Source organism: Protomyctophum bolini (genome assembly GCF_963924005.1).
Source record: "Protomyctophum bolini genome assembly, chromosome: 14".
Taxonomy (NCBI): Eukaryota; Metazoa; Chordata; class Actinopteri; order Myctophiformes; family Myctophidae; genus Protomyctophum; species Protomyctophum bolini.
In genome coordinates, this window is record NC_137875.1 from 4,441,226 (window position 1) to 4,468,236 (window position 27,011).

General features: G+C 44.9%; 1 protein-coding gene across 2 annotated transcripts; it reads left to right on the forward strand.

Annotated features, from left to right (window-relative positions):
• The first annotated feature begins 58 nt into the window (after positions 1-58).
• eif3s10 (eukaryotic translation initiation factor 3, subunit 10 (theta)) lies at positions 59-27,011 on the forward strand. Of its 2 annotated transcripts, none has more exons than XM_080782448.1 (23): positions 59-214; positions 1,500-1,690; positions 2,526-2,662; positions 3,239-3,402; positions 3,973-4,172; positions 5,792-6,000; positions 6,428-6,599; positions 7,199-7,303; positions 8,937-9,035; positions 9,698-9,814; positions 10,334-10,519; positions 11,301-11,648; positions 11,775-11,879; positions 12,216-12,329; positions 13,304-13,426; positions 15,444-15,597; positions 16,590-16,774; positions 17,982-18,112; positions 19,320-19,723; positions 20,326-20,457; positions 21,988-22,123; positions 23,122-23,426; positions 26,422-27,011. In XM_080782448.1, exons 1-23 carry the CDS (start codon positions 166-168, stop codon positions 26,640-26,642), a joined length of 3,987 nt encoding a protein of 1,328 aa, XP_080638574.1. In that variant the 5' UTR covers positions 59-165; the 3' UTR covers positions 26,643-27,011. The 2 variants fall into 2 exon arrangements, with proteins under 2 accessions (XP_080638574.1, XP_080638575.1); XM_080782449.1 differs by having other exon boundaries at positions 20,326-20,454.

Consider the following 27,011-nt stretch of genomic DNA (forward strand, 5'->3'; position numbering starts at 1 on the left):
TAGGACCCTGAACCTGGCAACCCCGACTGGGCCGCGACTCTCTCATTCTCACGAGGTTTTCTCCTCCATCCTTTTCTCGGAGAGTCGGCACCGTGTGTTCGTTGCCTTCAGTGCCCGGCTTGGTTGAGTGCATTCACTGCATTCACTTACACCCGTAAAACCACCATGCCGGCCTACTTTCAACGGCCGGAGAATGCTCTCAAACGAGCAAACGGTGAGTACAGGGTGCCCATTATTTCACGAAGATGTCGGGGAATAGAGACACACTTAAAGCCCCCCCACACCCCGGTTGACGTACCTCCTCTGCTAACATGCTAAATGCTAAAGCTCCGTTGGAATGGCGGGGACTGGGGAGGCCATATTGCACACAGTCACTGCTGCGGCTACTAGGCCGGGCGGTCTCATGTTAGCTAGCTAGTTAGTTAGTGGGCCAGCGTTCCTAAAGTTAAAAGAATGCTAGCAAGTCTTTTGGTTGTTTGTAAAAGCGGTTATCAAGTGTCCAAAGTGTTGATGGCTAGATGTTGATGCTTCACAAGATGTTTATTTGCCATGAATGTCATTATGTCATGTGAATGTCCTGGCAGTGGTGATGGTGGTGGGCCTAGATTAGTTGGACATATGGATGGATGCACTTGACAAGTGTGTGTGTGTGTGTGTGTGTGTGGCCAATGTAGTGAACATGGGGCTGGCGTCAGGTTCAAGTTCAACCAGGGGATACGTTAACAATAATAACATGGTAGTTAGTATATTCCTGTTCTGTTCTTTTGGCTACATAGAAGTGTCTATTTGTACGTCTCTAAATGTTTTGATGAATTGAACAAGGTGGACCCCTCTTGTAAACAAGTGTAATGCTTTATTCATTCGGTCGGTCCACTCACAGTTGACAGTCTTTGTTTTATGTTTGATGGATTGAAATATTTATTAACAGTTTGCAGAATTACAGTACATTTCAAGCACAAACTCAATACATTACAAAGACTGTTAACTGTGAGTGGACGACCCAATTAAGCATTACACTTGTTTACAAGAGGGTCCACCATGTTCAATTCATCAAAACATTTAGAGACGTACAAATAGACACTTCTATATAGTTACAGAACAGGAATTCATCATAAAGGAAGCAAAAAGGGAAAAGAAACTTATACAGTGAGGGAAAAAGGGGGCGGTGGGGGGGGATTCAGATTTTACGGGGGTCAATTTCGAATTGCAGCCGTCCGTAGGTGCCCTTTGAGAGCGGTTTTGAAGGAGTCAAGGGATTCACATGTCTTAATGATTGTTGGTAGGGCGTTCCACATTTTGGTGGCATAGGAGCGAAAATAATTTAGTCCCTTGTTTGTGCCGAATCTGGGTTGTACAGATGGTTTGTTAATGCACTCCCTCTGGTGTTGAGTTGTGAGTTGTGCTTGAAATACTTGTTGTACACTGTAATTCTGCAAACTGTTAATACATTATTTCAATCAATCAAAGTAACGCCATCCAATGTTTGTTTGTTTGGTCAGAGTTCCTGGAGGTTGGCAAGAAGCAGCCGGCCTTGGACGTTCTCTACGATGTCATCAAGAGCAAGAAGCATCGAACATGGCAGAAGATCCACGAGCCCATCATGCTCAAGTACCTGGAGCTCTGCGTGGATCTGCGCAAGAGCCACCTGGCCAAAGAGGGGCTCTACCAGTACAAGAACATCTGCCAGCAGGTGTGTGTGTAAAGGATTTACTATAGAGCACCGAAGTCCTGACGTAACTCGCTCATCCCGACAATTCCCCTGGTTCGCGGAAGTAATTTCTCTATGGAGAATAACATGGGGTGATCTTAATATCGTCTACTATAAGCGCTGTGGTCCAAAAATAAACAAGCTGTCTCGGCGTTATTGTCAGGGAGGTGTCTCTGTATCGTTTGCAACAGTCAGTCACTCATATATGATACAGTCTGCTTCTATAGCGAAAATATAACTAATTCAGCAGCAGTAACAATAGCGTTTTCTCTCAGTCAGTTGATTCTTCATATCCATATGAGTGAAGCGGCCGGGGTGACATGTTTATTTTTCAAACACAGTTGTTATATGAGGCGATCTAAAATCGCCTCAATGGGGATTTCAATGCAACTAAACAAATCCATGAACCTGGGGACTGACGCCCTCTACTGAAAGTGACGTCAGACTTCGGTGCTCTATTTGAGGGGCACCAGAGCCATCTAATAGAAGAGTTACGATATTGAGGGGGGCAGAAACGGAGCGCTGTTCATGCAGCCTGAAGCCCTGAATTGAGACGAGCTGGAGTTGGAAATACATGGTTTTCAACGAGGGCGGCCGCAAATAAGAGCAATGTTAAGCATCTGTGCAACATGCCTGACAACTGTAGTATTGTTTGTTTGTTTTGTTACTTGTAGTATAAAAAAGGCCATCCCTGCATCCTGGGACTCATTACACTGAAAACCTATTTACATCACTGTGTATGATGATAAGAGCGCTTTGCTGCTTACTTTTCAGACTTTCAGTGTTTACATTTGAAGCTTTTGTCTTTAATTATTAGGTGAACATCAAATCCCTTGAGGATGTGGTCAGGGCGTACCTGAAGCTGGCCGAGGAGAAGACGGAGACCGCCAAAGGAGAGTCTCAGCAGATGGTCCTGGACATCGAGGATCTGGACAACATCCAGACCCCAGAGAGGTCTGTCCGCATTGACCATTTGATGCTCAACATTTTGTTAATTGTATGTGTCGGGACAACATTTCCACATCTCTTGTTAACTACATGTAGGTTTAGAATCGATCATGTAGATGGGCGTTGAGTGACCCTGGGTGTGGTAAACTTAGAAGAGATCCTAGATGCGGTGTTGAATTTGTCGACTAATACAATGACAGTTTTTTCACTGACAAACTAAATGGAAACTAAATGATTAAAACTAAGACTAAATATATTGACAATTTCGTCAACAAATAAAAACTAGACTAAAATATTAGTAAAGGACTATATAAGTAAAAGACAAGTCATTTTACACTTGGTTGCATGTTGATTAATGAGCTTTGTCCCTGTCAAATAAATAAATATTAAATCAACTGTAAATTTAGTTGACTAAAATCTTATGATATTTAGTCGACAACACTAAAACATTCCAGGTGACTAAAACTAAATAAACTATGACTAAAACTAAAAGTCAACGCTGCTTAGATGCTCGGTCTCATGATCTGGAAAAAAAGAAGGCCGTTGACATTAAGCTTCCCGTTTTGAACATTTCCTTTAAAGTGTGCTTCTGAGTGCTGTGAGCGGAGAGGACACTCAGGACCGTACGGACCGCCTTCTCCTCACGCCCTGGGTGAAGTTCCTGTGGGAGTCCTACCGCCAGTGTCTGGACCTGCTGCGGAACAACTCCAAGGTGGAGCGCCTCTACCATGACATCGCCCAGCAAGGTGCGCAGCGGACACACAAATTCATACCGTTTCTCTGCTAGCATCCATATTATTCATTGTATTACTGTTTAAATCAGGGGTAGGCAACCTTGGCACAGGGGAGGGTTATCACTGGCACACTGGCATAAGAGTGAGACAGAGAATTATTTTTCTTTTAAAATTAAATATTCCAAAAAAGGTTTAGTCAGTTCAAATTATTCCACTGACACTCACATGTACAACTTACATCCTGCACATAATTGTACATTCATTCAAACTTCTAACTCATGACTGGGGAGGAATTCTGGGACATACTGTAGGTGGGCTACTGCTCTGAGTTTAATAATCATTACATCCTGATGTGAAAGAAAATATTTCTTAGCTTGTTGTGTATCCTACTGTATATGGACACTCAAAATCAGTTGGAAATATTTCATTTTGATGTGGTGTCATAATTATATATGGCACTGACTATGAAAACGGGGCACTACATGTGAAAAACCCCTGGTTTAAATTAATGTTTGCTATTCAGGACTGAGTAGAGAGCAGCCAGTTAGTTGCAACAATAACTGTTTGTTGGGTTTTCTGCAGCGTTCAAGTTCTGCCTCCAGTACACCCGCAAGGCCGAGTTCCGCAAGCTGTGTGATAACCTGCGCATGCACCTGGGTCAGATCCAGCGCCACCACAACCAGAGCACCGCCATCAACCTGAACAACCCCGAGAGCCAGTCCATGCACCTGGAGACGCGCCTGGTGCAGCTGGACAGCGCCATAGCCATGGAGCTCTGGCAGGTTGGTCTGTCTTTTACAGGGTTATTTAATCCATTAAATGATAGCGCCCAATCGATTTATAGCAACGGAGCACCTTTACCAACGGACCGGATGTTATCCCGGATGTGGCTGTAGCAGATAAATGTAGCCAAAACACTCTAAAGGCGATCGACAACGGGAGGTAAGGTATTAAATCTATCGCGACTAGCGACTGGACAGTCTTAACAAATGATCTTTTCTTAGAATTTTGACGGGATGATTTAGATTGTGAGTTATTAACGTTTTAAGATTTTCGTTCTCGTCAGGTAAACAGGGGGGGGGGGGGGGGGGAGACATTTTCGATGACGTCTCACTGTTACGCAACATCGAGTATTGCGCAACAGGCGCTCCTATAGGCTGTAGATTAGAGCGATGCGATCGGTTTTCATATCAATAAACTTCGTCTTTTGGATAAAACTAATAGAAAGGACGGTGAACGTCGTCCTGGGGCGATCAGGGTGTTAACTGTAATATCCCGCAGTGTCTTGTTTTGTTGATGACGGTTATCAAGCAGAGAGGAGTTCTGAGTGGGGAATGAAAACCAACATGTTGTGGTTTTGTGGTCAGCATATTGACGGCTTTTATCCGCCAGTGTAGCCCCATTTCTCTCAATATCCTCGGTACAGTAGCTCACTAGCTCTGCCCGGTTCTTTGCCTGAAGCACGTTTGATGGATTGATGCATACAAGGTCAACTTTAAGATCAAGGTTTAAGGTCGAGTCAATTAGGGATGGCCATTTGCAGACTATTCACCGTGTGCCATTAGGCCTTGTATCAAATAAGACTGACTGTTGTGACGATACAGAGACGCCTCCCTGACAATATCACTGAGACAGTTTTATTTATTTTTGGACAACAATTCATATAAATGAAACTTCTGCGACCCAGCCCAGGGGATGAGCGAGTGTGACGTCAGGACTTTGGTACAGATTTCACCGTAGTGACTTTGGTACAGATGTCCGCTGTAGTGCTGACATAATAATGAAGTGACATTATTCCTATAAAACAAACATGTTTTGCACTATTGTTTTCTCTCTTTTCTGTCCTCTCGCTTGTTTTCTTTCTTTTGCTCTCGTTTGGTTGTTTTCTTATAAAATACTCGTGCTCTGTAATGATGTTGGTAGCGCTTGGGTCGCGCTGCGGGTGGCGTTTGGATATGCAGAAAGGAGTTCCAACCGCGCCTCTAGCCTATGGCAGGCCAGTCTGGTGCATCTCAGAGGCAGGACAGGTTACATAAACATGATGTTTTGGATAGTTTGATATGTGACTCAGGTCACTTCATCTGGTCGTTGCATTCAGAGACAGATCTCCTCAGATCAGATTTAAATCAGATTTGAAACCACCTGGATGTGACTGGAGTCACATTTGAAAAAAATGGTCACCATGTGATTTCTATCTTGAAGTGACACAGATCTGATTCAGGCTAAATTCAGGCTAGGTTTGTAAAAGTATCAATGAGCTCAGCTGATCTGATCAGGGAGACCATTCCAAGATAAGTGTCCGGCTGCTACAGAGAAAGCACTGTCATATTGCACTGTCACAAGCACATTGATCTCACAGAATCACCGAATCGATGATAATTTCTTAATCCGTCTGTTCCAGGAAGCCTTCAAGGCCGTGGAGGACATCCATGGCTTGTTCGCCCTCTCCAAGAAGCCTCCCAAGCCCCAGCTGATGGCAAACTACTACAACAAGGTGTCCACCGTGTTCTGGAAGTCTGGGAACGCTCTGTTCCACGCCTGCACCCTCCACCGACTCTACCATCTCTCCAGGGAGATGCGCAAAAACCTGACCCAGGAGGAGATGCAGAGGTGAGCCCCTTCATCATGTAGGGCCTGGTCTGGTCTCTCCTGTCAGCCTACTGTGATAGAGTCTGGAACTATAGCCCCCATGAGCTGATTAACGGAAGCTGCCATTTCCACGAAAATATATTTTAAAATATCTTTACATTTTATTGTTTTCTTTTATTTTCTGCTAAGCAACAAGCTATATATGCTTAGAATAAATATTAGAATGAAATGTGTGCGACTGTAAAGACGAAACGGAAGTGGGGAGGAGGCTCCACTTCCGCTTTATCGCTTACGCGTGACAGCTCTTCCGTTGCTCCAGACTGTATGATGAAGCATTTGGAAATTGCGAGAGTCAACAGTCTGGTACCGCGAGAGTCAACAGTCTGGTACCGCGAGACTATGTGCTGTACAAACTAATGCTTCCCCTTCCCATTTTGCCACTGTCCAGAATGTCCACCCGTGTCCTGCTGGCCACGCTGTCCATCCCCATCACCCCGGAGCGCACCGACATCGCCCGTCTCCTAGACATGGACGGCATCATCGTGGAGAAACACCGCCGGCTGGCCACGCTGCTGGGGCTGCAGTCTCCTCCCACACGCCAGAGTCTCATCAATGACATGGTATGTTAACATTTCGACGTCAGGCATAAATGGGTTACACATTAATTTCTGTAAAAACCCCCATATTTGAGCTTTTCCCTGTACGCTTCTGAAGCAACGACAAGCCCCACCCCCTGCAGGTGTGTGTGTCGTGTCGGGTGTGTGTGCCGTGTGTGTCGTGTCGGGTGTGTGTGCCGTGTGTGTGTGTGTCGTGTCGGGTGTGTGTGTGCTCTGTCTTTACTGTGTGGTTCCATCTCTAATTGATATTCCTAAACTGTAATGTGTAGACAATATCTTGGATATATTTTGTCTTAGTGACAAGGAATTAACCTTCCAAAGTCAGTTATTCATGAGGCATAACTCCTCCCTAATAATCCAGGAATGTGAGACAGCTGACATCCTGATTGCCCGCAACACTATCATTATGTGATTGGTTGAATGTTTAGCCCTAACTTGTGTATATATATATATATATATATATATATATATATATGTGTGTGTGTTTTTTCATATACCCTGAAGAAGGCAGTTGTACCTGTCGTAACATTGGTTCCATGGTGTGCTGTCCAGTGTGTGCTGTGTTGACAGAGTTCTGTGGCGTGTCCTTTTTGCCATTCCAGGTGAGATTCAACCTGCTGCAGTACATCGTACCTGACGTGAAGGAGCTCTACAACTGGCTGGAGGTGGAATTCCACCCTCTGAAGCTGAGCGGGAGAGTGACTGAGGTGAGCAAATGACGTTAAAGTGAACACTCTGTGTATTAAGTATTAATCAGAGCCAGTGTTGTTTTTGGCAGCAAATTTAGATTTTAGTTTTAGTCGTAGTCTCTTCAATAGTTTTCATGTTTTTATTTCATTTTCATGTTTTAATTTTTTTATTTAGTTTTCATGTTTTCATTTCGTTTTCATGTTTTCATGTTTTCATTTTTTCATTTAGTTTTCATTTTTTCATTTAGTTTCAACATTCCAGGTCACATTTTTCACCTGGAATGTTTTAGTGTTTAAGTCTAGTTTTAGTCGACTAAATGTCATAAGATTTTAATCGACTAAATCCACAGTTTATTTAATCGACTAAAATGTATTTTGGAGGGCCTTGATTCCGTCGTAATGGCAGATTTGACACTTGCTGAGAATATAGTGGATCTCTCGTCCACTAGTCCCTGCCTAACATTTTAGTCTAGTTTTTATTTGTTGACACAATTGTCAGTAATATTTAGTCTTAGTTTTAGTCATCATATCTTAGGTTTCACTTAGTTTTCGTCAGCGGAAAAAAGGTAGTCGACGAACATTTTTCGTCTTCGTTTTTAGTCGACAAAATCAACACTTTCTGTTGGCAGCCAAGGTGTTCTAATGGTCACCTCCTCCTCCTCCCAGGTGTTGGACTGGGTCAGAGACCAGTCTGACCTCCAGCAGTACGTTCTAATGTTCTAATCATCACCTGTTCCTCCTCCTCCTCCCAGGTGTTGGACTGGGTCAGACACCAGGCAGAGAAGTAGTCTGACCTCCAGCAGTACGTTCTAATGTTCTAATCATCTCCTCCTCCTCCCAGGTGTTGGACTGGGTCAGAGACCAGGCAGAGAAGGAGTCTGACCTCCAGCAGTACGTTCTAATGTTCTAATCATCTCCTCCTCCTCCCAGGTGTTGGACTGGGTCAGAGACCAGGCAGAGTCTGACCTCCAGCAGTACGTTCTAATGTTCTAATCATCTCCTCCTCCTCCTCCTCCTCCTCCTCCCAGGTGTTGGACTGGGTCAGAGACCAGGCAGAGAAGGAGTCTGACCTCCAGCAGTACGTTCTAATGTTCTAATCATCTCCTCCTCCTCCCAGGTGTTGGACTGGGTCAGAGACCAGGCAGAGAAGGAGTCTGACCTCCAGCAGTACGTTCTAATGTTCTAATCATCTCCTCCTCCTCCTCCCACGTGTTGGACTGGGTCAGAGACCAGGCAGAGAAGGAGTCTGACCTCCAGCAGTACGTTCTAATGTTCTAATCATCTCCTCCTCCTCCTCCTCCTCCTCCCAGGTGTTGGACTGGGTCAGAGACCAGGCAGAGAAGGAGTCTGACCTCCAGCAGTACGTTCTAATGTTCTAATCATCTCCTCCTCCTCCTCCTAGGTGTTGGACTGGGTCAGAGACCAGGCAGAGTCTGACCTCCAACAGTACGTTCTAATGTTCTAATCATCTCCTCCTCCTCCCAGGTGTTGGACTGGGTCAGAGACCAGGCAGAGAAGGAGTCTGACCTCCAGCAGTACGTTCTAATGTTCTAATCATCTCCTCCTCCTCCCAGGTGTTGGACTGGGTCAGAGACCAGTCTGACCTCCAGCAGTACGTTTTAATGTTCTAATCACCTCCTCCTCCTCCCAGGTGTTGGACTGGGTCAGAGACCAGGCAGAGAAGGAGTCTGACCTCCAGCAGTACGTTCCCAACCTGCAGTGTAACACCATCCTGAGGCTCCTGCAGCAGGTAAGACTTGTCTTCACTTAGAATTCTTTCTTACACATATTTATCCCATTTTAAAGACCTGGAACACATCTGTGTCACTTTTTTTTAAATTTGTATTATGTTTTTTTTGTGTGGCTTTCGGCTTTATTTTATATGTTTTTATAGAGGGACAGACAGTAGGCTGACAGGAAATGGGGAGAGAGAAATGGGGGGGAAGACATGCAGTAAAGGCCGTCGGGAGTCGAACCCGCGGCACACTGCCAGACTGGATTGCCAGCCAAGATGCCTGGACCGCTGAGCCACGGCCCAGACCATCACCTTAGCTTTTAACCACTTTTTAAACATTATTTTCAACTTTAATTGTTTAAAATGGAAAGGAGAGGTCGCACAAACTCGTAGTCCTGATGCCAAAAAAGTAAATGCGCTTCCAAACGAAACGTTGGTAAATTTTTATTTCGTCCCTGGAATAACATATTTTCAGATGGGGGTCGGCGGCCAATTACAGATATTTTTGGGCGTCCTTGACATGAAAATCTTTTGAGAACGACTGACATTAGAAACATGGGGGGGGGGGTTTTCAGAAAACCGTCAGGATTTAGAAGACATTTTGTAGAATCGTCCTCAGGGTTCTAAATCTGGTTAAAAGGATTTAACAGATCTCTGTGATGTGGTTCCGTTCTCAGGTTGCTCAGATCTACACGAGCATCGAGTTCAGCCGTCTGGCCTCCCTGGTTCCGTTCGTGGACGCCTTCCAGCTGGAGCGCTCCATCGTGGACGCTGCCCGGCACTGTGATCTGCAGGTGAGACCAGCCCTGCACACACAAAGTACTTGTAGATCTGCTATTTCTGGCAAGGTATTGCTCCAAGGCATAATGGAGCAAAAGGAGGAGAGGTCACTGGAGCAGCACGGACATTTAGAGCCTTTTATTTAGGTGCTAAAGTATACAGAATAACGACTAACGTTTAGACCTAAAAGGTCTTCATCAGAGTCATCATTATTCATGACTTTGATGAAGACCTTTTAGTCGTTTGTAGACTAGCACCTAAATAAAAGGCTCTAAATGTCCGTGCTGCTCCAGTGTCCTCGCCTCCTTTTGCATCAAGTGTCCTTGTTCCTGTGAAGCACCGGACTATAGTGTGCTACAAGCCAAGGTGTACATCCGTAGGATTGTTTTGCTAAAATCGACTTTTATAGGGACCAAACTGTCAAAAAGTAGCTGTTTTAGGCTTGAGGCGTGTCTGTAGACTCCTTTTGATCTCAAGGTATAATGGAGCTTTCAGGCATTAGTTAAACTTGTATTTATTTTCCCCCCCTGAAGGTTCGAATTGACCACAGCTCTCGTACCCTGAGCTTCGGTTCGGACCTGAACTACTCTGCTAAGGAGGACTCCCCGGTGGGTCCCTTCCTGCAGAACATGCCCTCGGAGCAGATCAGGAACCAGCTGACCGCCATGTCCTCTTCTCTGGCCAAGGCCATCGTGGTCATCAGACCGGCATCCATCCTGGTGAGTTACAGTATTTACTTTTCATGTTCGTGTTTTTATACTTTTTGATACTTTATACTTTTTTTGTGCTATCCGAAAATAGCACATCTGCAAGCTGCGACATGTTGTGAGCTTGTAGATTGGCTTTTTTTTGGTCATTAGTTATTTTAAAGGAGAATTCCATGCTAGAATGCTTTCTTATCTTTCTTTGTAGTTGTTACGTCCCCACCAAAGAGGTCCAGGTGTTTTTTTGTGCAAAAACTCCTTATTGGCTATTTTCCCTACCATAAGCCCTCAATGAATTGCATTGCATGGGAATTGAATGGGGCTATGGGGTGTTATGCTAGTTCGCTTATTTCCATCGAAAGAAGTAGTAAAGTGTGCCGCTTGGGATATTATTTACATTATGAAGAGACGATATATACAAAGAAATGATAATTTTGAGCGATGGAAATAAGCGAATTAGCACAACACCCCATAGCCCCATTCGATTCCCATTCAATTCAATTGATCTAGGGCTTATGGTAGGGGAAACGGCCAATAAGGAGCTTTTGCACAAAATAACACCTGGACCTCCGGGACGTAACAACTACAAAGAAAGGTAAGAAAGCCTTTTAGTATGGAATTCTCCTTTAAGATAGAGTATTTGAAGTGATCAAACTAGCAATGGAATATAAATGGTTTCAGAAATGATTTCTTCAGCCGGTCGGCCTAAAACATAACATTTTCAGTCAGATTTTATGATTTTTATGTTCTTTTTTCATCATGCGTTCCAACCTTGTTTGTCCTGTGCTTTTTCCAGCAAGAGCGTGAGGAGCAGCACCAGGTGGCCATCGCCGCCTACCTGAAGAACGGCCGCAAGGAGCACCAGCGCATCCTGGCCCGCCGGCAGACCATCGAGGAGCGCAAGGAGAAACTGGAGAGCCTGAACATCGCGCGCGAGAAGGAGGAGCTGGAGCAGCGCGAGGCCGAGCTGCAGAAGGTCCGCAAGGCGGAGGAGGACCGCCTGCGCCTGGAGGCCAAGGAGCGCGAGAAGGAGCGCATCATGCAGGAGCACGAGCAGATCAAGAAGAAGACGGTGCGCGAGCGCCTGGAGCAGATCAAGAAGACCGAGCTGGGAGCCAAGGCCTTCAAAGACATCGACATTGAGGTAAGGGCTGGGAGCCAAGGCCAAGAACCACTGACATACAAACATAGGGTTTTTCCGAAAGCTGTCAGGATTTAGAAGACAATATGTAGAACGGTTCTCGGGTCTAAATGTGTTGTTTTGCTGCAGGACTTGGAGGAGCTGGACCCAGACTTCATCATGGCCAAACAGGTGGAGCAGCTGGAGAAGGAGAAGAAGGAGCTCCAAGAGCGTCTCAAGAACCAGGAGAAGAAGGTATGTTTAAATATATACAGTAGAACCAGGAGAAGAAGGTATGTTTATGTATATATACAGTAGAACCAGGAGAAGAAGGTATGTTTACTCTCAGTTCAGATTAGTTGATTTTTGACGAAAAAAGTAAGTGTCAATTTGGGGGTCCTTGACATGAAGACGTTTTAGGAACCTCTGGTTTAGATGTAGCCTTGGGACTGACCGTCTGCGTTGTGTGGCTGATAATACCTTTAGATGTAGCCTTTGGGACTGACCGTCTGCTCTGTGTGGCTGTTAATACCTTTAGATGTAGCCTTTGGGACTGACCGTCTGCGTTGTGTGGCGGTTAATTCCTTTCAGATTGACTACTTTGAGCGAGCCAAGCGCCTGGAGGAGATCCCCCTCATCAAGAAGGCCTACGAAGAGCAACGCATCAAGGACATGGAGCTGTGGGAGCTGCAGGAGGAGGAGAGGGTAAGGCGTTTTTTTACCCATTTTGGGGCGAGAACCCCCTTTTGGTGTTTTTAAGGATTATGTTATACTTTAGCTATTGAAACTCAAGATCACAGGGGCACGGTGGCACAGTTGGTAGTGCTGTCGCCTCACAGCTAGAAGGTCCTGGGTTCGATTCCCACTGGGGACGCTGTGGGCACTGGCGGCGTGTTCCCTCCTCCGCGTCATCAGTGCCCATACCCGAGGCGGGGGTTGGCGATGGGGCCTTTCTGTGTGGAGTTTGCATGTTCTCCCCGTGTCCCCTAGGGTAGATACCCTCACAAAAACATGCCGTAATCCTGGTCTCTAAACTGCCTCCCCCTGGCCAGCCGGGGCGCCTGATGGAGGGGAAAGGAACTGGTCGGAATAACGTGTCCCTTCCACGCGCTACGTCCGGCTGGGGAAATTCCCCTCTGTCAGGTGAAAAGAAGCAGCTTGGACTCCTCATGCATAGAAGGAGGCATGAGGTCAGTCCGCTGCCCCCCCCAGGTTGGCAGAGGAAGTGTAGCGCCCAGGATTACATTAGACAATTGGCACTGGGTGAAAAAGAAAAACTGGGTTACAAAATCGTGGGATAAAAAAAAGAAAAGAAACTCAAGCTCATAGCGCGGCACTGCTTGTAGGTCTGCTATTTTTGAAAAATCGTGAAAATGTGCCTCAAATCTTTGAATATATATATTTATATATTCTTTCAGAGTTTCAGTTTTTATCTCAAATCTTTGCTTCTGGGGGGGTCCCTGGAACAACATATTTTCAGATGGGGGTCGGCGGCCAAATACATATAATTTTTGGGGTCCTTGACATGGAATCTTTTGAGAACCACTGACATAGAAACATTCAATTCAATTCAATTTTATTAAAGTGTCAAATCATAACAAGTTGTCTCAAGACACTTTACAACCAACAAAGATCCACCCAGTTGAATCATCACCGGTGCCGTTCTGATCCGTCTCCAGATCAGCAACATGAAGGTGGAGCGTGAGAAGGCCCTGGAGCACAAGCAGCGCATGTCCAGGATGATGGAGGACAAGGAGAACTTTGTGTCCAAGATAACGGCAGCCCGGAGCTGCATCTATGAGGTAATAACAGCTGCTTCTATGAGGTAATAACTAGGGGCGGATATCGCCAGGTACCTGGCGATGCGATTACATATCGATTCCGAGCGTCACGATTCGATTAATCCCAATAAATCCCGATTAATTGGGCTACATTACGATTCGATTTAATCATGATTAATCACTCACTGTTAATCACTCAGTCACTGTGTGACTAATAAACAAAGTGCTTTCTAATGATTATGAATAATAATATTCTTTCACAGTGCACGTTTTTAACTCAAATATTTGCTTCTGGGGGGGTCCATAGAAGAAAATATTTTCAGATGGGTGTCCGTGGCCAAATACAGAACAGCAATAAGCAGCTTTCTTTAAAAAAAAGAATGAGTTTGTACAAGCATACAATAAATATATATTAATAATGACATAAGATGTCATGTCATAGAAATACATGGGCAGGATTTCGGTTGAGGTCAGCAGCACTCTGTCAAATTGTCTTTATTCTTTGTTGGGACAAAAAAGGTGCTTTTCTTTGTGTTCAAGGATTTAATTTTCAGTTACTGAAGTGTCATTAAGGAAGCTTTGGGTCAGTTCTTGAGACTATATGTTGCACTTTTCAGTTTGTTTGCACACATTAAGGAGCATTTGGTTTAAAGTATTTTACAAATGTGTGGCAACATTTTGGATTCTATGATGTTGAGGGGACACGGGAACTCGATACAACTCACAACGTATACAAGACCATATTGCCCACTGACATCCAGAGATGCAGTCAAGACAACCACCCCGATCCCGAACACACGGACAGCTGCCCATGCACTCAGAAAAGGCGACTAGAAGTCCATCAGCACTTTTATTGCAAAGGATTTACGTTCACATTCGGTCGTGGGGAGCGACTGATTCCGGGCCATGTTAGCACTTCGGAGCCACACTACATCGTCCCATCTCGGCCACATTTCACAGGCGGTCGATGGTGTGAGTTTTATCGAGTTCTCGTGTCCCCTCAACCTCATACAATCCAAAATGTTCCCTTTCTGTCATCTTTTTTCTCTTCCCCTCCGCGTTGGTAACTCGTTCTGTTTTGGTTGTTGAAAGCTAAAGCGTGTGCGAGCGCTGTGTGCGTCACTCTAAACGGCCCGGTACGACGACGCAGCGCAGTCACAGATTAGTTCTGCCCTTTTGCTCTGGTAAAAAAAATACATTATATAATCAATTTTTGACATTTGTGCATCGATGAATTATCGCCCATGACGGCATCGGGATTAATCGATAATCGATTTTTTCCCCCACCACTAGTAATAGAGAGTCGCAGTCCCTCCCCCTTTCAGAACGACGAGTGGCCCAGGAAATGAATCGCAATGCATTTCTCCCATAGGATTTTCTTTAAGTATTAATTTAAAGGCGGTTACGCCGCGGACAAAGCCAACTGGGATCGTGACAAATCATGACAATGAACACAATGTTTTGGGCCGATCAAATAATTTATAAGAAGAAAAACAAAACAAATAGTGTTGTGTCTCCTGACTTCATTTTCTTCTTTCTAATGATTTGATCGGCCCATAATATTGTGTTCATTGTCATGATTTGTCACGATCCGAGTTGGCTTTGTCCGCGGCGTAACCGTCTTTAAATAAATATTTTCTGAAACTCCTATGGGATTGCATTTCATTTCCTGGGCCACTCGTCGTTCTGAAAGGGGGAGGGACTGCGACGCTCTATAACAGCAGTCCTTTAAGAAAAGCGTAGGAGGGGTCTAACGTCAGCACACGTAGAACAGGAAGAGTGCAGTGTCGACAACAATGCATGGACTAACCTGTCATACCAGCTAGAACAGATGTATAAAAAAAAAACTATTGCGCGATTGAATAGGAGTTCTAGCGTTTGACCCACATGGACAGTAAATCTGCTAATTCGTTATGGAACGCTGGGCATGTTTTTTTGTTTGATGACTAATGGATACGTGTCTTCATATACGGTAAGAAAACAGCTTGTGCGAAACTCCCCTTTAACATCCTTTCCGATCTTCTCTTTCGTCTCAAAGGAAAAACTGGCGACGTTCCAGGAGCGCATGGTGGAGGAGAGGAAGAAGCGTCTGGAGGAACGGAAGAAGCAACGCAAAGAGGACCGCCGTAACAACTACTACCGCCAGAAAGAGGACGACGCCCAGCGCATCCACGAGGAGTCGCTCAAGAAAGGTTAGCCCCATTCTGGACGGGAAGGGTGTTTTTACTACAATACTTTAGCTGTTGAAAAATAGCAGATCTACAAACTCGTAACGTGACACCGAGTGCCGTGCCACGAGCTTATAGATCTGCTATTTTGTTTTGAAAAATCTTGAAAATGTGGCGCAAATCTTTGAATATATATTCTTTCAGAGCAAACGTTTTTAACTCAAATCTTTGCTTCTGGGGGGGGGGGACCCTGGGACAATATATTTTCAGATGAGGGGGGGTTGGCGGCCAATTAACATAACAAACATAACAAAAACATCATCTTTTGGGTCCTTGACATGAAATATTGAGCACCACTGTCACTGATATAGAAACGGGGGGATTTCAGAAAACCGATTTAGAAGATTTTATTTTTATTTTTACGTCGGACCTAAATGGGTTAACATAATGGGGTTGAATGAACTAAAGAAGTGGCCATTGTTGTTCCATTGCTTTTTTCCCCTCATTATTTATTTTGAGGGTTTTCTTTACATAGACACAAGGACAACACAGCAGACTTACATACACAGTTACTTACATAAAAACAACAATGAAGAAACAAAGACAAAAAAAATGAATAGAGAAAATAATAATTTCCAAGTGGTACATGGGTTGTATAATTCATGTGTGCACGTTAAGGTGGGTTCCGTCCTACACGGAATCAAATGCGCTCTTCGATGTGATCCAAAAAGGGGGTCTATACCTCTACAAACACATCTGCCTTATTTTGTGTTTCATACTTGAGTCTCTACAGTGGTAGTAGTGACATTATTTGGGCCATCCACATGAGGGTATTTCATCTGTCTTCCACAAAATTAAGATACATTTTTTGCCAAGAATCTAAATGGATCAAATAATGTCCTATGAGCAGAGCTCAAATTTACATTTGTTCCGTTGCAGAGCGCGAGGATAAGGAGCGTGTGGAACAGGAGCAGCGTAACATAATGGGGTTGAATTAACTTGTTGTTCCGTTGCAGAGCGAGAGGATAAGGAGCGTGTGGAGCAGGAGCAGCGCGAGGCCGAGGAGGCCGTGTACCAGGAGCGCCTGGCCAAGCTGGAGGAACAGGAGAGGAAGCAGCGCGCCCGGCAGCAGGAGATCGAGGAGAGAGAGAGCCGCCGCGAACAGGAGAGGAAGGCCCCGGAGGAGAAGTCAGCCAAACCGGTGCGTTAGTTACTATTCAACTAGTCCACTATTCAACTAGTCCACTATTCAGCTAGTCAACTAGTGAATCCACTAGTTGACCTTGTTGATACTAGTTGACTAGTTGATAAGAAAAAGAGAACAATTTTTTTTGAGTGGTGCAACCACTCCAAGGAACAGCAATTTCCGTGTTCACCTATGTGACTATGAGTACCAGTAGGGACAAAAGTGGCGCTGTTGTGCCAGAAACAGAGAGAGATTTATTGCTGCACTGTTACCTTTTTTTGTAGGCCTCAAGATCAGCTAGAATGCTAGATTATTGTTTTTAAATGTACAAATATCATAATATTCACTAATATTTGAGCTTGTAGATCAGCTCTTTTGATGTCCCCTGTTTTCATCATAATTCCTGCCTACTTTTGTAGAATTATGGCCAGAATAGAAACGCTAGGATTTCATTGCAGGATTTCTGCCGTTAATTAACTGTAAATGTGATATGGAGGGGTCACGGTCAAAGATTAGACATTCATATTTAGAAACATAACAAAACTTGACATTAGCCCCTTATATTTAATAAAATAATATTAATAATAATTAATAATGGCAATAACGAAGTAAATTTAATGCATTAATTTAGCAGGTTATTAAAATAAATCCTTAAAATTGCATGAAAATAGACAGCCTTTTTAGCACATGCAATTAGACACCCCAACGGACCGACATACGTAAACGAGGGTGGAACATGCGCTGCTCCCGTGCTTGGCGTTTTGGGTCAGGTTAGGGTTTGAGGTAGGCTGTCGGTCTAGTGACGGTACCGTCGGACCAATAGTATGTCGGAACTAAAGCCTGTACCCCTTTCAGGACCCTTTCGGGCATCAAAATAACTTTGACATAATTTGCCACATGAGGACCTCAATAGATAGATAGATACTTTATTCGTCCTTTCGGAAATTAGTTTTGTGCACAGCAGTCATCAGGATATACATAAAACATAATGGAAACAAACAGATCACACGGTACATAGACAGTAAAGAAATGATGCCACCAGTCATAGTTCCAGGAGGCATCACATCACTGATGCCCCCTGATGGTAAAAGATGGTATTGGCTGTGTAACGGGTGTGTATTCTATTGTCCCTAGTAATAGCTTTCCCCTTCCTGAGTACCCAATGGGTCTCATACAGTACAATGTCTCTAAGACTGTTGCGTTATGTCTTTCCCCCGTTCAGGAGTGGTCCGACAGGTCTGAGAAGGAGGAGGGTGGAGGAGGAGGAGGAGGAGGAGGAGGAGGTGGTGGAGGAGGGTGGAGGAAGAAGACTGATGACGATTCAGAATGGCGTCGTCCTGTGGGAGGTGACAGGTATGGAACTCCTAGAATTCTCCTTAAAGGCACACTTCACCCTTATATTATGTTAATGACGTTTAGAAGATTTAGAACACTTTCCTGGGGGTCTTAATATGTGGTTTTAGATATTTTAGATTGTAGCAGTGAGCCCAGTGTCTCTGATGTCTTGGACACTGGGATCACTTACTTCCTGGACTACATGTTGTCTCAGTAAGACAGCCCTCCCCCCTATCCACTAGGAGGAGCAGTGCACCAAATCATTATGGGAATTGTAGTCCAGGAAGGAAGTGAGCCCAGTGTCCATTGCTAATATGGTATCTTCTTCGCATTCGGGTTCTTGGAAACGCCCCCAGCCACTGCGTTAGTTTTACTGAGGTTAGGTTTAGGTATGCTTTACTGAGGTTAGGTGTAGGTATAGTTTTACTGAGGTTACGGTTAGGTTTAGGTATAGTTTTACTGAGGTTAGGGTTAGGTTTAGGTATAGTTTTACTGAGGTTAAGGTAAGGGTTAGGTTTAGGTGTAGGCTGTCAATCACAGCGACTGGCCAGTCACAGCGCACCATTTACTCAAATGCGAAGAAGGAACCATATCAGCGTGTCCAAGACATCAGAGTCTAAAATATCTAAAACCACATATTACAACCAGTTTGGCACATGAGAAACTAACTTATGTAATTAGGAAGAAACCTGAGGTATTATATAAGATATGGGAGAATTTCTTGAACTTCATTAGGCGAGGTGATATTGAAGAGGCTTTGGATGTATAGTGGTTATCCGAGTAGTCAGCTGGGGGGTGGGGGTAGCCGGGTAGGGAACTGTGATGAACATTGTGAATCTGTTTAACTGTATGTAATGTGTTTTATTTTCGTTTTTCGTTTTATTTTTTGTTTTGTCATTATTTATTTATTTTTGTTTTGTATTTATTATTGTCAATTCATTTCGTTTTAAGATTTTGTTTGTATTTGTGCTGCCAGAGGGATGTGGGGGGGGGAATATATGTCAATTGTTGAAAATACTTGTGTAATATAAAGAAAATGAATAAACATATGTTAAAAAAAAAAAAAAAAAAAAACCACATATTACACACACAGACTCGCAGGAAAGTGTCCCTTGACGCACCCTCCATTCAGTGAGGTACATTCCGTAAGCCAGAAGCATCGGATGTGTCTGAATAAAGGCCTCTTAATAACAAACCCTGTCCGCCGTCTCTCCGTCTCCCCCAGGGAGCCTCGGAGACAGGAAGGCCGCGAGGACGACAAAGACGACAGAGACCCTCCCTTCAGGCGCCGGGGAGGCGGCGAGGACCGAGCCCCGCCCCCACGGCGGGACCTGGACGACGACAAGCCCACGTGGCGCGGAGGAGCCGGCGACGCCGACGAGCGTCCCAAACGCAGCGCCGGCTTCGGCGGCGGAGACGACGGCCCGCCCCGGCGCCGCTTCGACGAGGACAGGGCGCCCCGCCGAGACGCGGACGCCAGGGGACCCCCCGCCAGGCGGGGCGGGGCCGACGACGACTCCTGGGGTCCCAGGAGAGGCACCGGAGGGGACGACGACCGCGTGATGAAGAGGGCCGACGACGGGCCTCGTAGGGGCGGAGCGGACGACGACTCCTGGGGTCCCAGGAGAGGTATGATACGATACAGTACTTTATTATCTCCTGGGGTCCCAGGAGAGGTATGATATGATACAGTACTTTATTGTCAGTTCACACTAGCCTCGGTACCAGGCTTTCATTTTTGTTGGTGCAAAAAATGTAAAGCCTGGAGGGACGCATTGGCCGCTCTGGTCTAAAAGTGGGAGTCAACCCTTCCGGGTGGGCGTCGCTCCAAATGATGTGACGTAGCGCTGCACTAGGGGGGGGAGAGGAGGGGCCGGGGTGACGGACAGATCGATGAGATCCAATCAGGGCGTGCGCACAAATCTCAGCCGTGACCCGCCCCCTCTAGACCAGAAACCTAACACGTTAGCTCAGGCTAGTTCACACTGAAATCTGTCTTGCGACACAGCAGCCAAGTATGCAGAACACATATACACACACATTTGACATAACACTGAAAGAACAAGACAATTTACATACATAAAAGACATGAGCAATATCCACCGCTTAGATTATCCTGTGGCTACTACAACTCCTGATTAAGCCTCAAGGTCGACTGGTGGACAAAGGAAGGACCTCTTTAGTCTGACCTTATTGTATGTTGGTACTAACACCATATCTCCTTCCTGAAGGTACCGGAGGTGACGACGACCGCGTGATGAAGAGGGCCGACGATGGCCCTCGTCGGGGCGCAGATGACGCCAAGCCCTGGAAGCCAATCGCTAAACCTGCTGCTGCTCCTGCTGCTGCTGCTGCTGCTGGTGGTATGTACATAGACCACCGATTGGCTCTGTGCTCCTCACACGCCATTTTGGGAAAACCCACCTGTTCAGACTCCATCATGGCCCATAGCACTTACCCCACCCCCTTAGATAGCAATTCTGTAGACTTAGATAGCATTTGAGACAGACTTATAGCATGTTATGTAAACAGCATAAGTGCATTGTATGTAGTCATAGCACGTCATAGTACATAATGTATATCATAGTAGTATAGATGTATAGCTTATATGTATAGTTTCATTATAGATATTCCACTGTTACTTTCTTAGCTTACGCATGTTTCATGATAAATGTTTTTATGTGATGTATTCCCCATGCTTTTTGTTCTTGCTTAATGTAAGTCGCTCTGGATTAAGAGCGTCTGCTAAATGCCTAAATTGTAAATTGTAAATTGAAAGAGTTATGTGGGGGTCCTTGAAATTTAAAAGTTTGAGGACCACTAAATGGAACAGAGCTTTAATTAGTAGCATCTGTAACACCACAGGTTAGATACATTTGTTTTAGGGTTATTCTTCTCTGTGGTGGTCCGGGGACCACCAGTGGTCCTTTGAGGGGTTTCCAGGTGGTCCCCAGCTAGTTGGTAAACAAATGGACCTTTTATAGGTCTTTGACGCAAGTATGGGTCCATTTGGTTTCGACCAACAAGGTCTTCATCGGGGCCCTGATGATGAAGACCTTGTTGGTCGAAACAGTTGCCTTTTTAAATCAATACAGGCTTTCCTCATTTTTTAACTTTATGATCTACGGATCCTTCTCTCTTTTTATCCATGTCTTGATCCCGTGTTTGTTCCGCGTGAGCACCTTTTTATCATCGTCACGTTTTGCTGTCTCCGTGGTTAGTTCCTCTTTTTCCAAACAATGGACCTTGATGTGAAAAAGGGGGTTGAACGTGTTGTGAATGTGTGTGCGTTGCTCCTGCAGGTGGTTTGATTGATTACTTTATTGAAAAATATATTTTCAAAAGGATAGAGTCACAAGAAAGCCGTTAGGCTTGTTTCCATTGTGGTCCTCTTGGGGAAAGGGGAAGGGGAGCAACAGACAATAACAGTACAATACAGACAAAAACAGGAGGTAAAAAACAAACATAAAACAGGACAAAATTCATAAAAACTGACCAATAAAACTGGATTTTTTTTCTTTTTTTCCCCTTTTTTTTCATTTGCCATTTATCTATTCTACACTATAAAAGTTAGTATGCTAAAATAAAAATTAGGCCAACCATCTTTTTAATGTGGATTTAAAAATTTCAAAGGAACTGGTCACCTTGAGGCTGGAAGGCATGAAGCCATTCCACTGAACTGCTGCCGAGTACAGGAATGATGTTTTTCCCATTATTGTTGTGAAAAAGGCAGGGTTTAAAATCAGTATAGGGCTCCCTCTGGTGTAGTGCCTGTGAGTATCACTAACCGTTGAAATATTTGGGTGCTACGTTATTTTCGAATCCTGTGAACTAAGACACATTGGTGGTGGTGGGCGTTCTAACGTGTTAATGTGTGTGCGTTGCTCCTGCAGGCGGTGGTGGCGGCGGCGGTTGGCGTGAAAGGGAGAAGGCCCGCGAGGAGAGCTGGGGTCCTCCCCGTGGAGGCGGGGCTGACGAAGATGACGACAACGATGACGAGAGACCCAGAGAGCGCCGCCCGCCGCCAAGGTTGTTATTATTTATTTTTATTTTATTGTGTTTTTGAGGGGTGTTAATTAGCCCCTTCCAAGTTCCTTCCTATGTCCAGCTTTTGTGCAAAAAACCAGGGTTCCCCCAAACCTTTTCATGTCACATGGTCGATATGGCAATTTTTTTAACTTGTTTATTGCCATTATAGAATCATGTACAGGCAATTTCATTTCATATTACTGAACATTTCCTTTTCTTTTCTTTTTTTTTTTTACAAGTAAAATAAATGACATTACAATAAAAAGAGAGAAAACAAAACTAAAAACAAAAATAATATATTGTATAGTATTGTTTGCCTTGGGGGATATTTACTTTACTTTTCACTGTGATATGTGGAGGTTTTTAATTTAGAGTATCTATATATTTTTAGTTTTTAATTTGGTGTATCTGGTCAGCGTCATTTGTAGCTTCTGCTTCCATATATTCTGCCACTAACTCCCGTCTCCTTTTGAAGTACGGACGCTTCAAGCGATATGGCCGCTTTTACAGAGTAAAAGTGGCCATATCTGCGCGGCACCCCGAGCTGTTATTTTGAAAGAAATCCTGGCGCTGATTGTGTTGTTGTGTTGTGTCTGTTTCCAGAGAGGAGCCCCCCGCGGAGAAGCCCAGTGTGATCTAAATGTGTTCTAAAATATATATTTTATCCCTCGATTTTGTAGCCCATTTTTCACCCCTGTGTCAATCATCTAATGTGATCCTGGGCTCTACACACCCTCCACCAACCTAGTCCCCATATATGGGGGACAAGGGGAGAGCAACGGACTTGAACTCATGCTCCCTTCATGCCTGAGTGTCCAAGTTGCTCCTTTACACCTGACAGGGGGGAGTTTCCCTGGTTGGACGTAGCGCGTGGAAGGAACACGTTATTCCAACCAGTTCCTTTCCCCTCCATCAGGCGCCCCGGCTGGCCAGGGGGAGGCAGTTTAGGGACCAGGATGATGGTCTAAATGTGTTAACGTTGTGTTCTCTGTTCCCAGAGAGGAGCCCCCCGCGGAGAAGCCCAGCGTGTGGAGGAGAGGTGGCGCCGGTACGGAGGACGCCCCCGCCGCCGGCGGCGGCTGGAGAGACCTGAAGCGTGACGACGGCGACCGCGAGGCGCCCCGCGAGCGCGCCGCGCCCCCTCGACCCCGCGCCGACGACCGTGAACGGGAGCCCGCCGAGCGCCCCCGCGCTGCCGAGCGCCCCGCCGCCGCCGAACGCCCCGCCGCCGAACGCCCCCGCGAGGCCGTGAAGGCCGAGCGCGAGATCACTAGAGCCCCGCCGCCCAAAGAGCCAGAAGAAGGTAAGCTTTATTAACCCATTCTGACCTGGGATCAGATTCACATACGAGGTTTCCACTGGGCACACACTGGTCTGATGAACCCATTCTGACCTGAGATCAGATTCACATACGAGGTTTCCACTGGGCACACACTGGTCTGATGAACCCATTCTGACCTGAGATCAGATTCACATACGAGGTTTCCACTAGGCACACACTGGTCTGATGAACCCATTCTGACCTGAGATCAGATTCTAAAAATGTCAGTCGTTCGATTTTTCAAAAATAGCAGACCTACAAGCTCGTGGCGATTTTTCAAGCTCGTGGCGATTTTTCAAAAATAGCAGACCTACAAGCTCGTGGCGGTAGATCTGCTATTTTTCAATAGCTAAAGCACGACATGATGCCAACACCAAAATGTGTTCCCGTTCAGAATGGGTTAAAGCCTGCTTCTCTGCAGAAGTGCACTTGTATCGTACCAAGTGCTCGGCGGTTAAACGTGGTTTAATGTAGCATGATGTCGGTTGCAGACTTTAAAGGAGAATTCAGTGATTTGGATAAAAAACCCGGTCCGCCCCGGTAACAATATGTGCACACGCTCTACAGTGGGGGGGGGGGGGACGCAACATGCCAACAGCACGCACACCAAGGTCCGCCCCCGCTCGATCCTGATTGGAGGAAGGCTACCCTCTATCCTGATTGGATGAAGGCTTTCTCACCCACCACCAAAACCGAAACTAGGGTTTTTTTTTGGACCCCTGTGGTTCATTTTAATGATGTTTGGGAGTCAAGAAACACTTTCCTGGGGGTTTTTATATGTCGGTAATTTGTGTTTTTATCCATGGGCTCCATGATGTCATGGACTACAATCCCCAAAATGCTTTGGTCCACTGCTCCTCCTTGTGGATAGGGGGAGGGCTGTCTTACTGAGACAACATGTAGTCCAGGAAGTAAGTGAGCCCAGTGTCCATGACATCATGGAGTCCATGGACACTTTCGAAATACTAAAATATCTAGAAACACATTACCCACATAAAAAAAACCCAGGAAAGTGTTTCTTGTCTCCCAAACATCATTAAAATGAGACTCTTTCCAGTCGTGTCATGTCTTCTGTAGCTTCTAATAGAAAGAGCTGTCTGATCCAGCCAGCACAAAGTAAAGACATGTGTGGCGGTTGGCTCCAACGGTCCAACTTCAGCATTGAGCTAAAATCACATCTTTGGAAAAAAAGATCACAATTTTGTGGCAGTTACTACTGTATGTAAAGCTTAAATAGGCCACACTGCCTGCCTTGTCAGAAGTGTCTCTCAGTCTTGAAAAGCTCCCTTCCAGATTGGTGATCGAGGTGGAGTACTCCTCAGAGCCACTAGATGTCACTAATAACCTTGTAAATGTTGTCAATGCTGTTGAACTGAGATACTATTCATGTCAAATCTGTACACTGGAGGCTGAGCTGAATCATACATTATACTGATACTGCAATAAGGACGTCACAAAACGAGTAACGTACTTGTATGTCTACTCTTCAGTAGATACTGAAGATACTGGCCTGGATGTTATTATTTAGGGTTTGGACATTTTGGTGGTATTTCCAACCAAACCATTCTAAACAAACTTAAGTTGTTTAGGCAAGATTCTACAAATGTCTTCTAAATCACACAGTTTTCTGAAAAACGTATGTTTCTTTAGGAGTGGTTGAGACAGAAATGGAGTCCGCAACACTGGTAGAAAAAAACTGGTTTATTGATTCAACGTTTCCATCACTGGGATCTTCTTATTCTTCAAGATTCCTGAAGAAGATCCCACGTTGAATCAATAAACCAGTGGAGCAGTGTAGAGTTTTTTCCTACCAAATTCCTGTGCAACAACTGTAAACATGCTTTTCTTGTTTAGAACCTAGCTCGAGTAAAAACAAAAGAAAGGCTTTCTTTGATGACATCTTAGGATAGATGTAGCTCTGGTCCATAGCTCTAATGCTTCTATGGCAGAATCATATAAAGCATTAGAGCTATGGACCAGAGCTAGGATAGATGACAGTGCAGAAACATAATTGCCTTCCTTGATGTATTAATGAGCATCAACGACCATCACCTGGGCACAGACACAGACACACAGCTCCCCTCTGCAGGCTTCTACTACTGAAAGTGACTCCAGTCTGTCTCATTTCTCTCCAGAAGCACTTGAATATAATGGCATATGATTAAAGCTCACATTTCATATCGGCCCCCCCCACACACACACACACACACACACACACTGATTTAGGCCATGTTATCTGCATGGTGTTGGTCTGACAGTGAAAACTTTAACAATGGTTTCAACACAGCCATCTTTTTAGAGTACACTGTGCTTCAGTGTGTTGACCAGCTTCATGGAGATGCTAATTTCACCTTTCCAGTTAGATTTTGCACCTGCCCACAAAAAAGGTCTTAAATACTTTATGCACAATTAATTGAGAATATATGAAAGTTTCACTTTTTTAAATTATATTACAGAAGAAAATGAACTTTTAACAAAATATTCTAATTCAGTGAGATGGAGCTGTGTGTGTATATATATATATATATCTCTATTTTGTGGGGATTAATATCGATCAATATGCGATATATCGTTACATGCCTAGAACACATTGATAAGGTTCCCTGCTGTGGTTCCTTGCTCCAGTGCAGTGTGAACGCAATCGCAATCAAATAAAAACAAAATGCAAGAACGATGCCTAACAGAAACAAACTTTTCAGTATTACCCGTATTGCTTCCAAGATTATCGGACTTCCCACACCAACACTTTCTGATATGAACAATAATGCCATCACACGGCTAGCACTCTCAATATCACGTGACGCTGATCATCATCCCCTGTATCGCTTCTTCAACCTCATGCCATCAGGACAAAGATACAGAACCTTACCCTGGAAAAAGGTTCGTTTCAGTAGGAGTTTATTGTTTACCACCAGCTGGTGGTGTGTGAATCTGAATCTCTTCTTGACATCCAAACCTGTTCTCTGTCTCCAAACAGGAGGGTCAACTTGGCGTCGTGCTGGTGAGGAGAAGCGCGAGGAGCCTCGCCGAGAGGAGAGACCGGCTCCTCCTCCTCCCAGGGAGAAGGACCCCGAACCCGAGGCCGACGGCGAGAAGGGCTCTTGGCGCGACGAGAAAGAGAAAGAGCGTCCCGCCCCCGCCGTCAAGAAAGAAGAGGAGGAGGTGGACGACGACGGTTGGACTACCGTCCGCCGCTGAGTCCTAGAATCCTCCCCCATCTTCCATCTCTGCCGACCAATGGCTTGTGTGGTAACTAATTGGTTTTAAAAGAAAAAAAAAAGGCAAAAATTCTTTCATGTTAAAAAAAAAAAGAAAAGAAAAAAAGAATCCAATTAACCAAAGTTATCCACGGTGGTGAATTAATGGCGATATATCTTGCAAGCATTCAACTTCTATCTTTCATTCATTCAGCTTATATCTTGTTGAATTCAACGTCTATCTTTAATTCAAATTCTTTCATTCAACTTCGTTCATTCATTCGTCTATCTTGCAGCATTCAACTGTATGACACAGAGTTTGCGTGTGTATAGATAAAGACCTTTATTAATAAAGCAAATTTGCTCACCA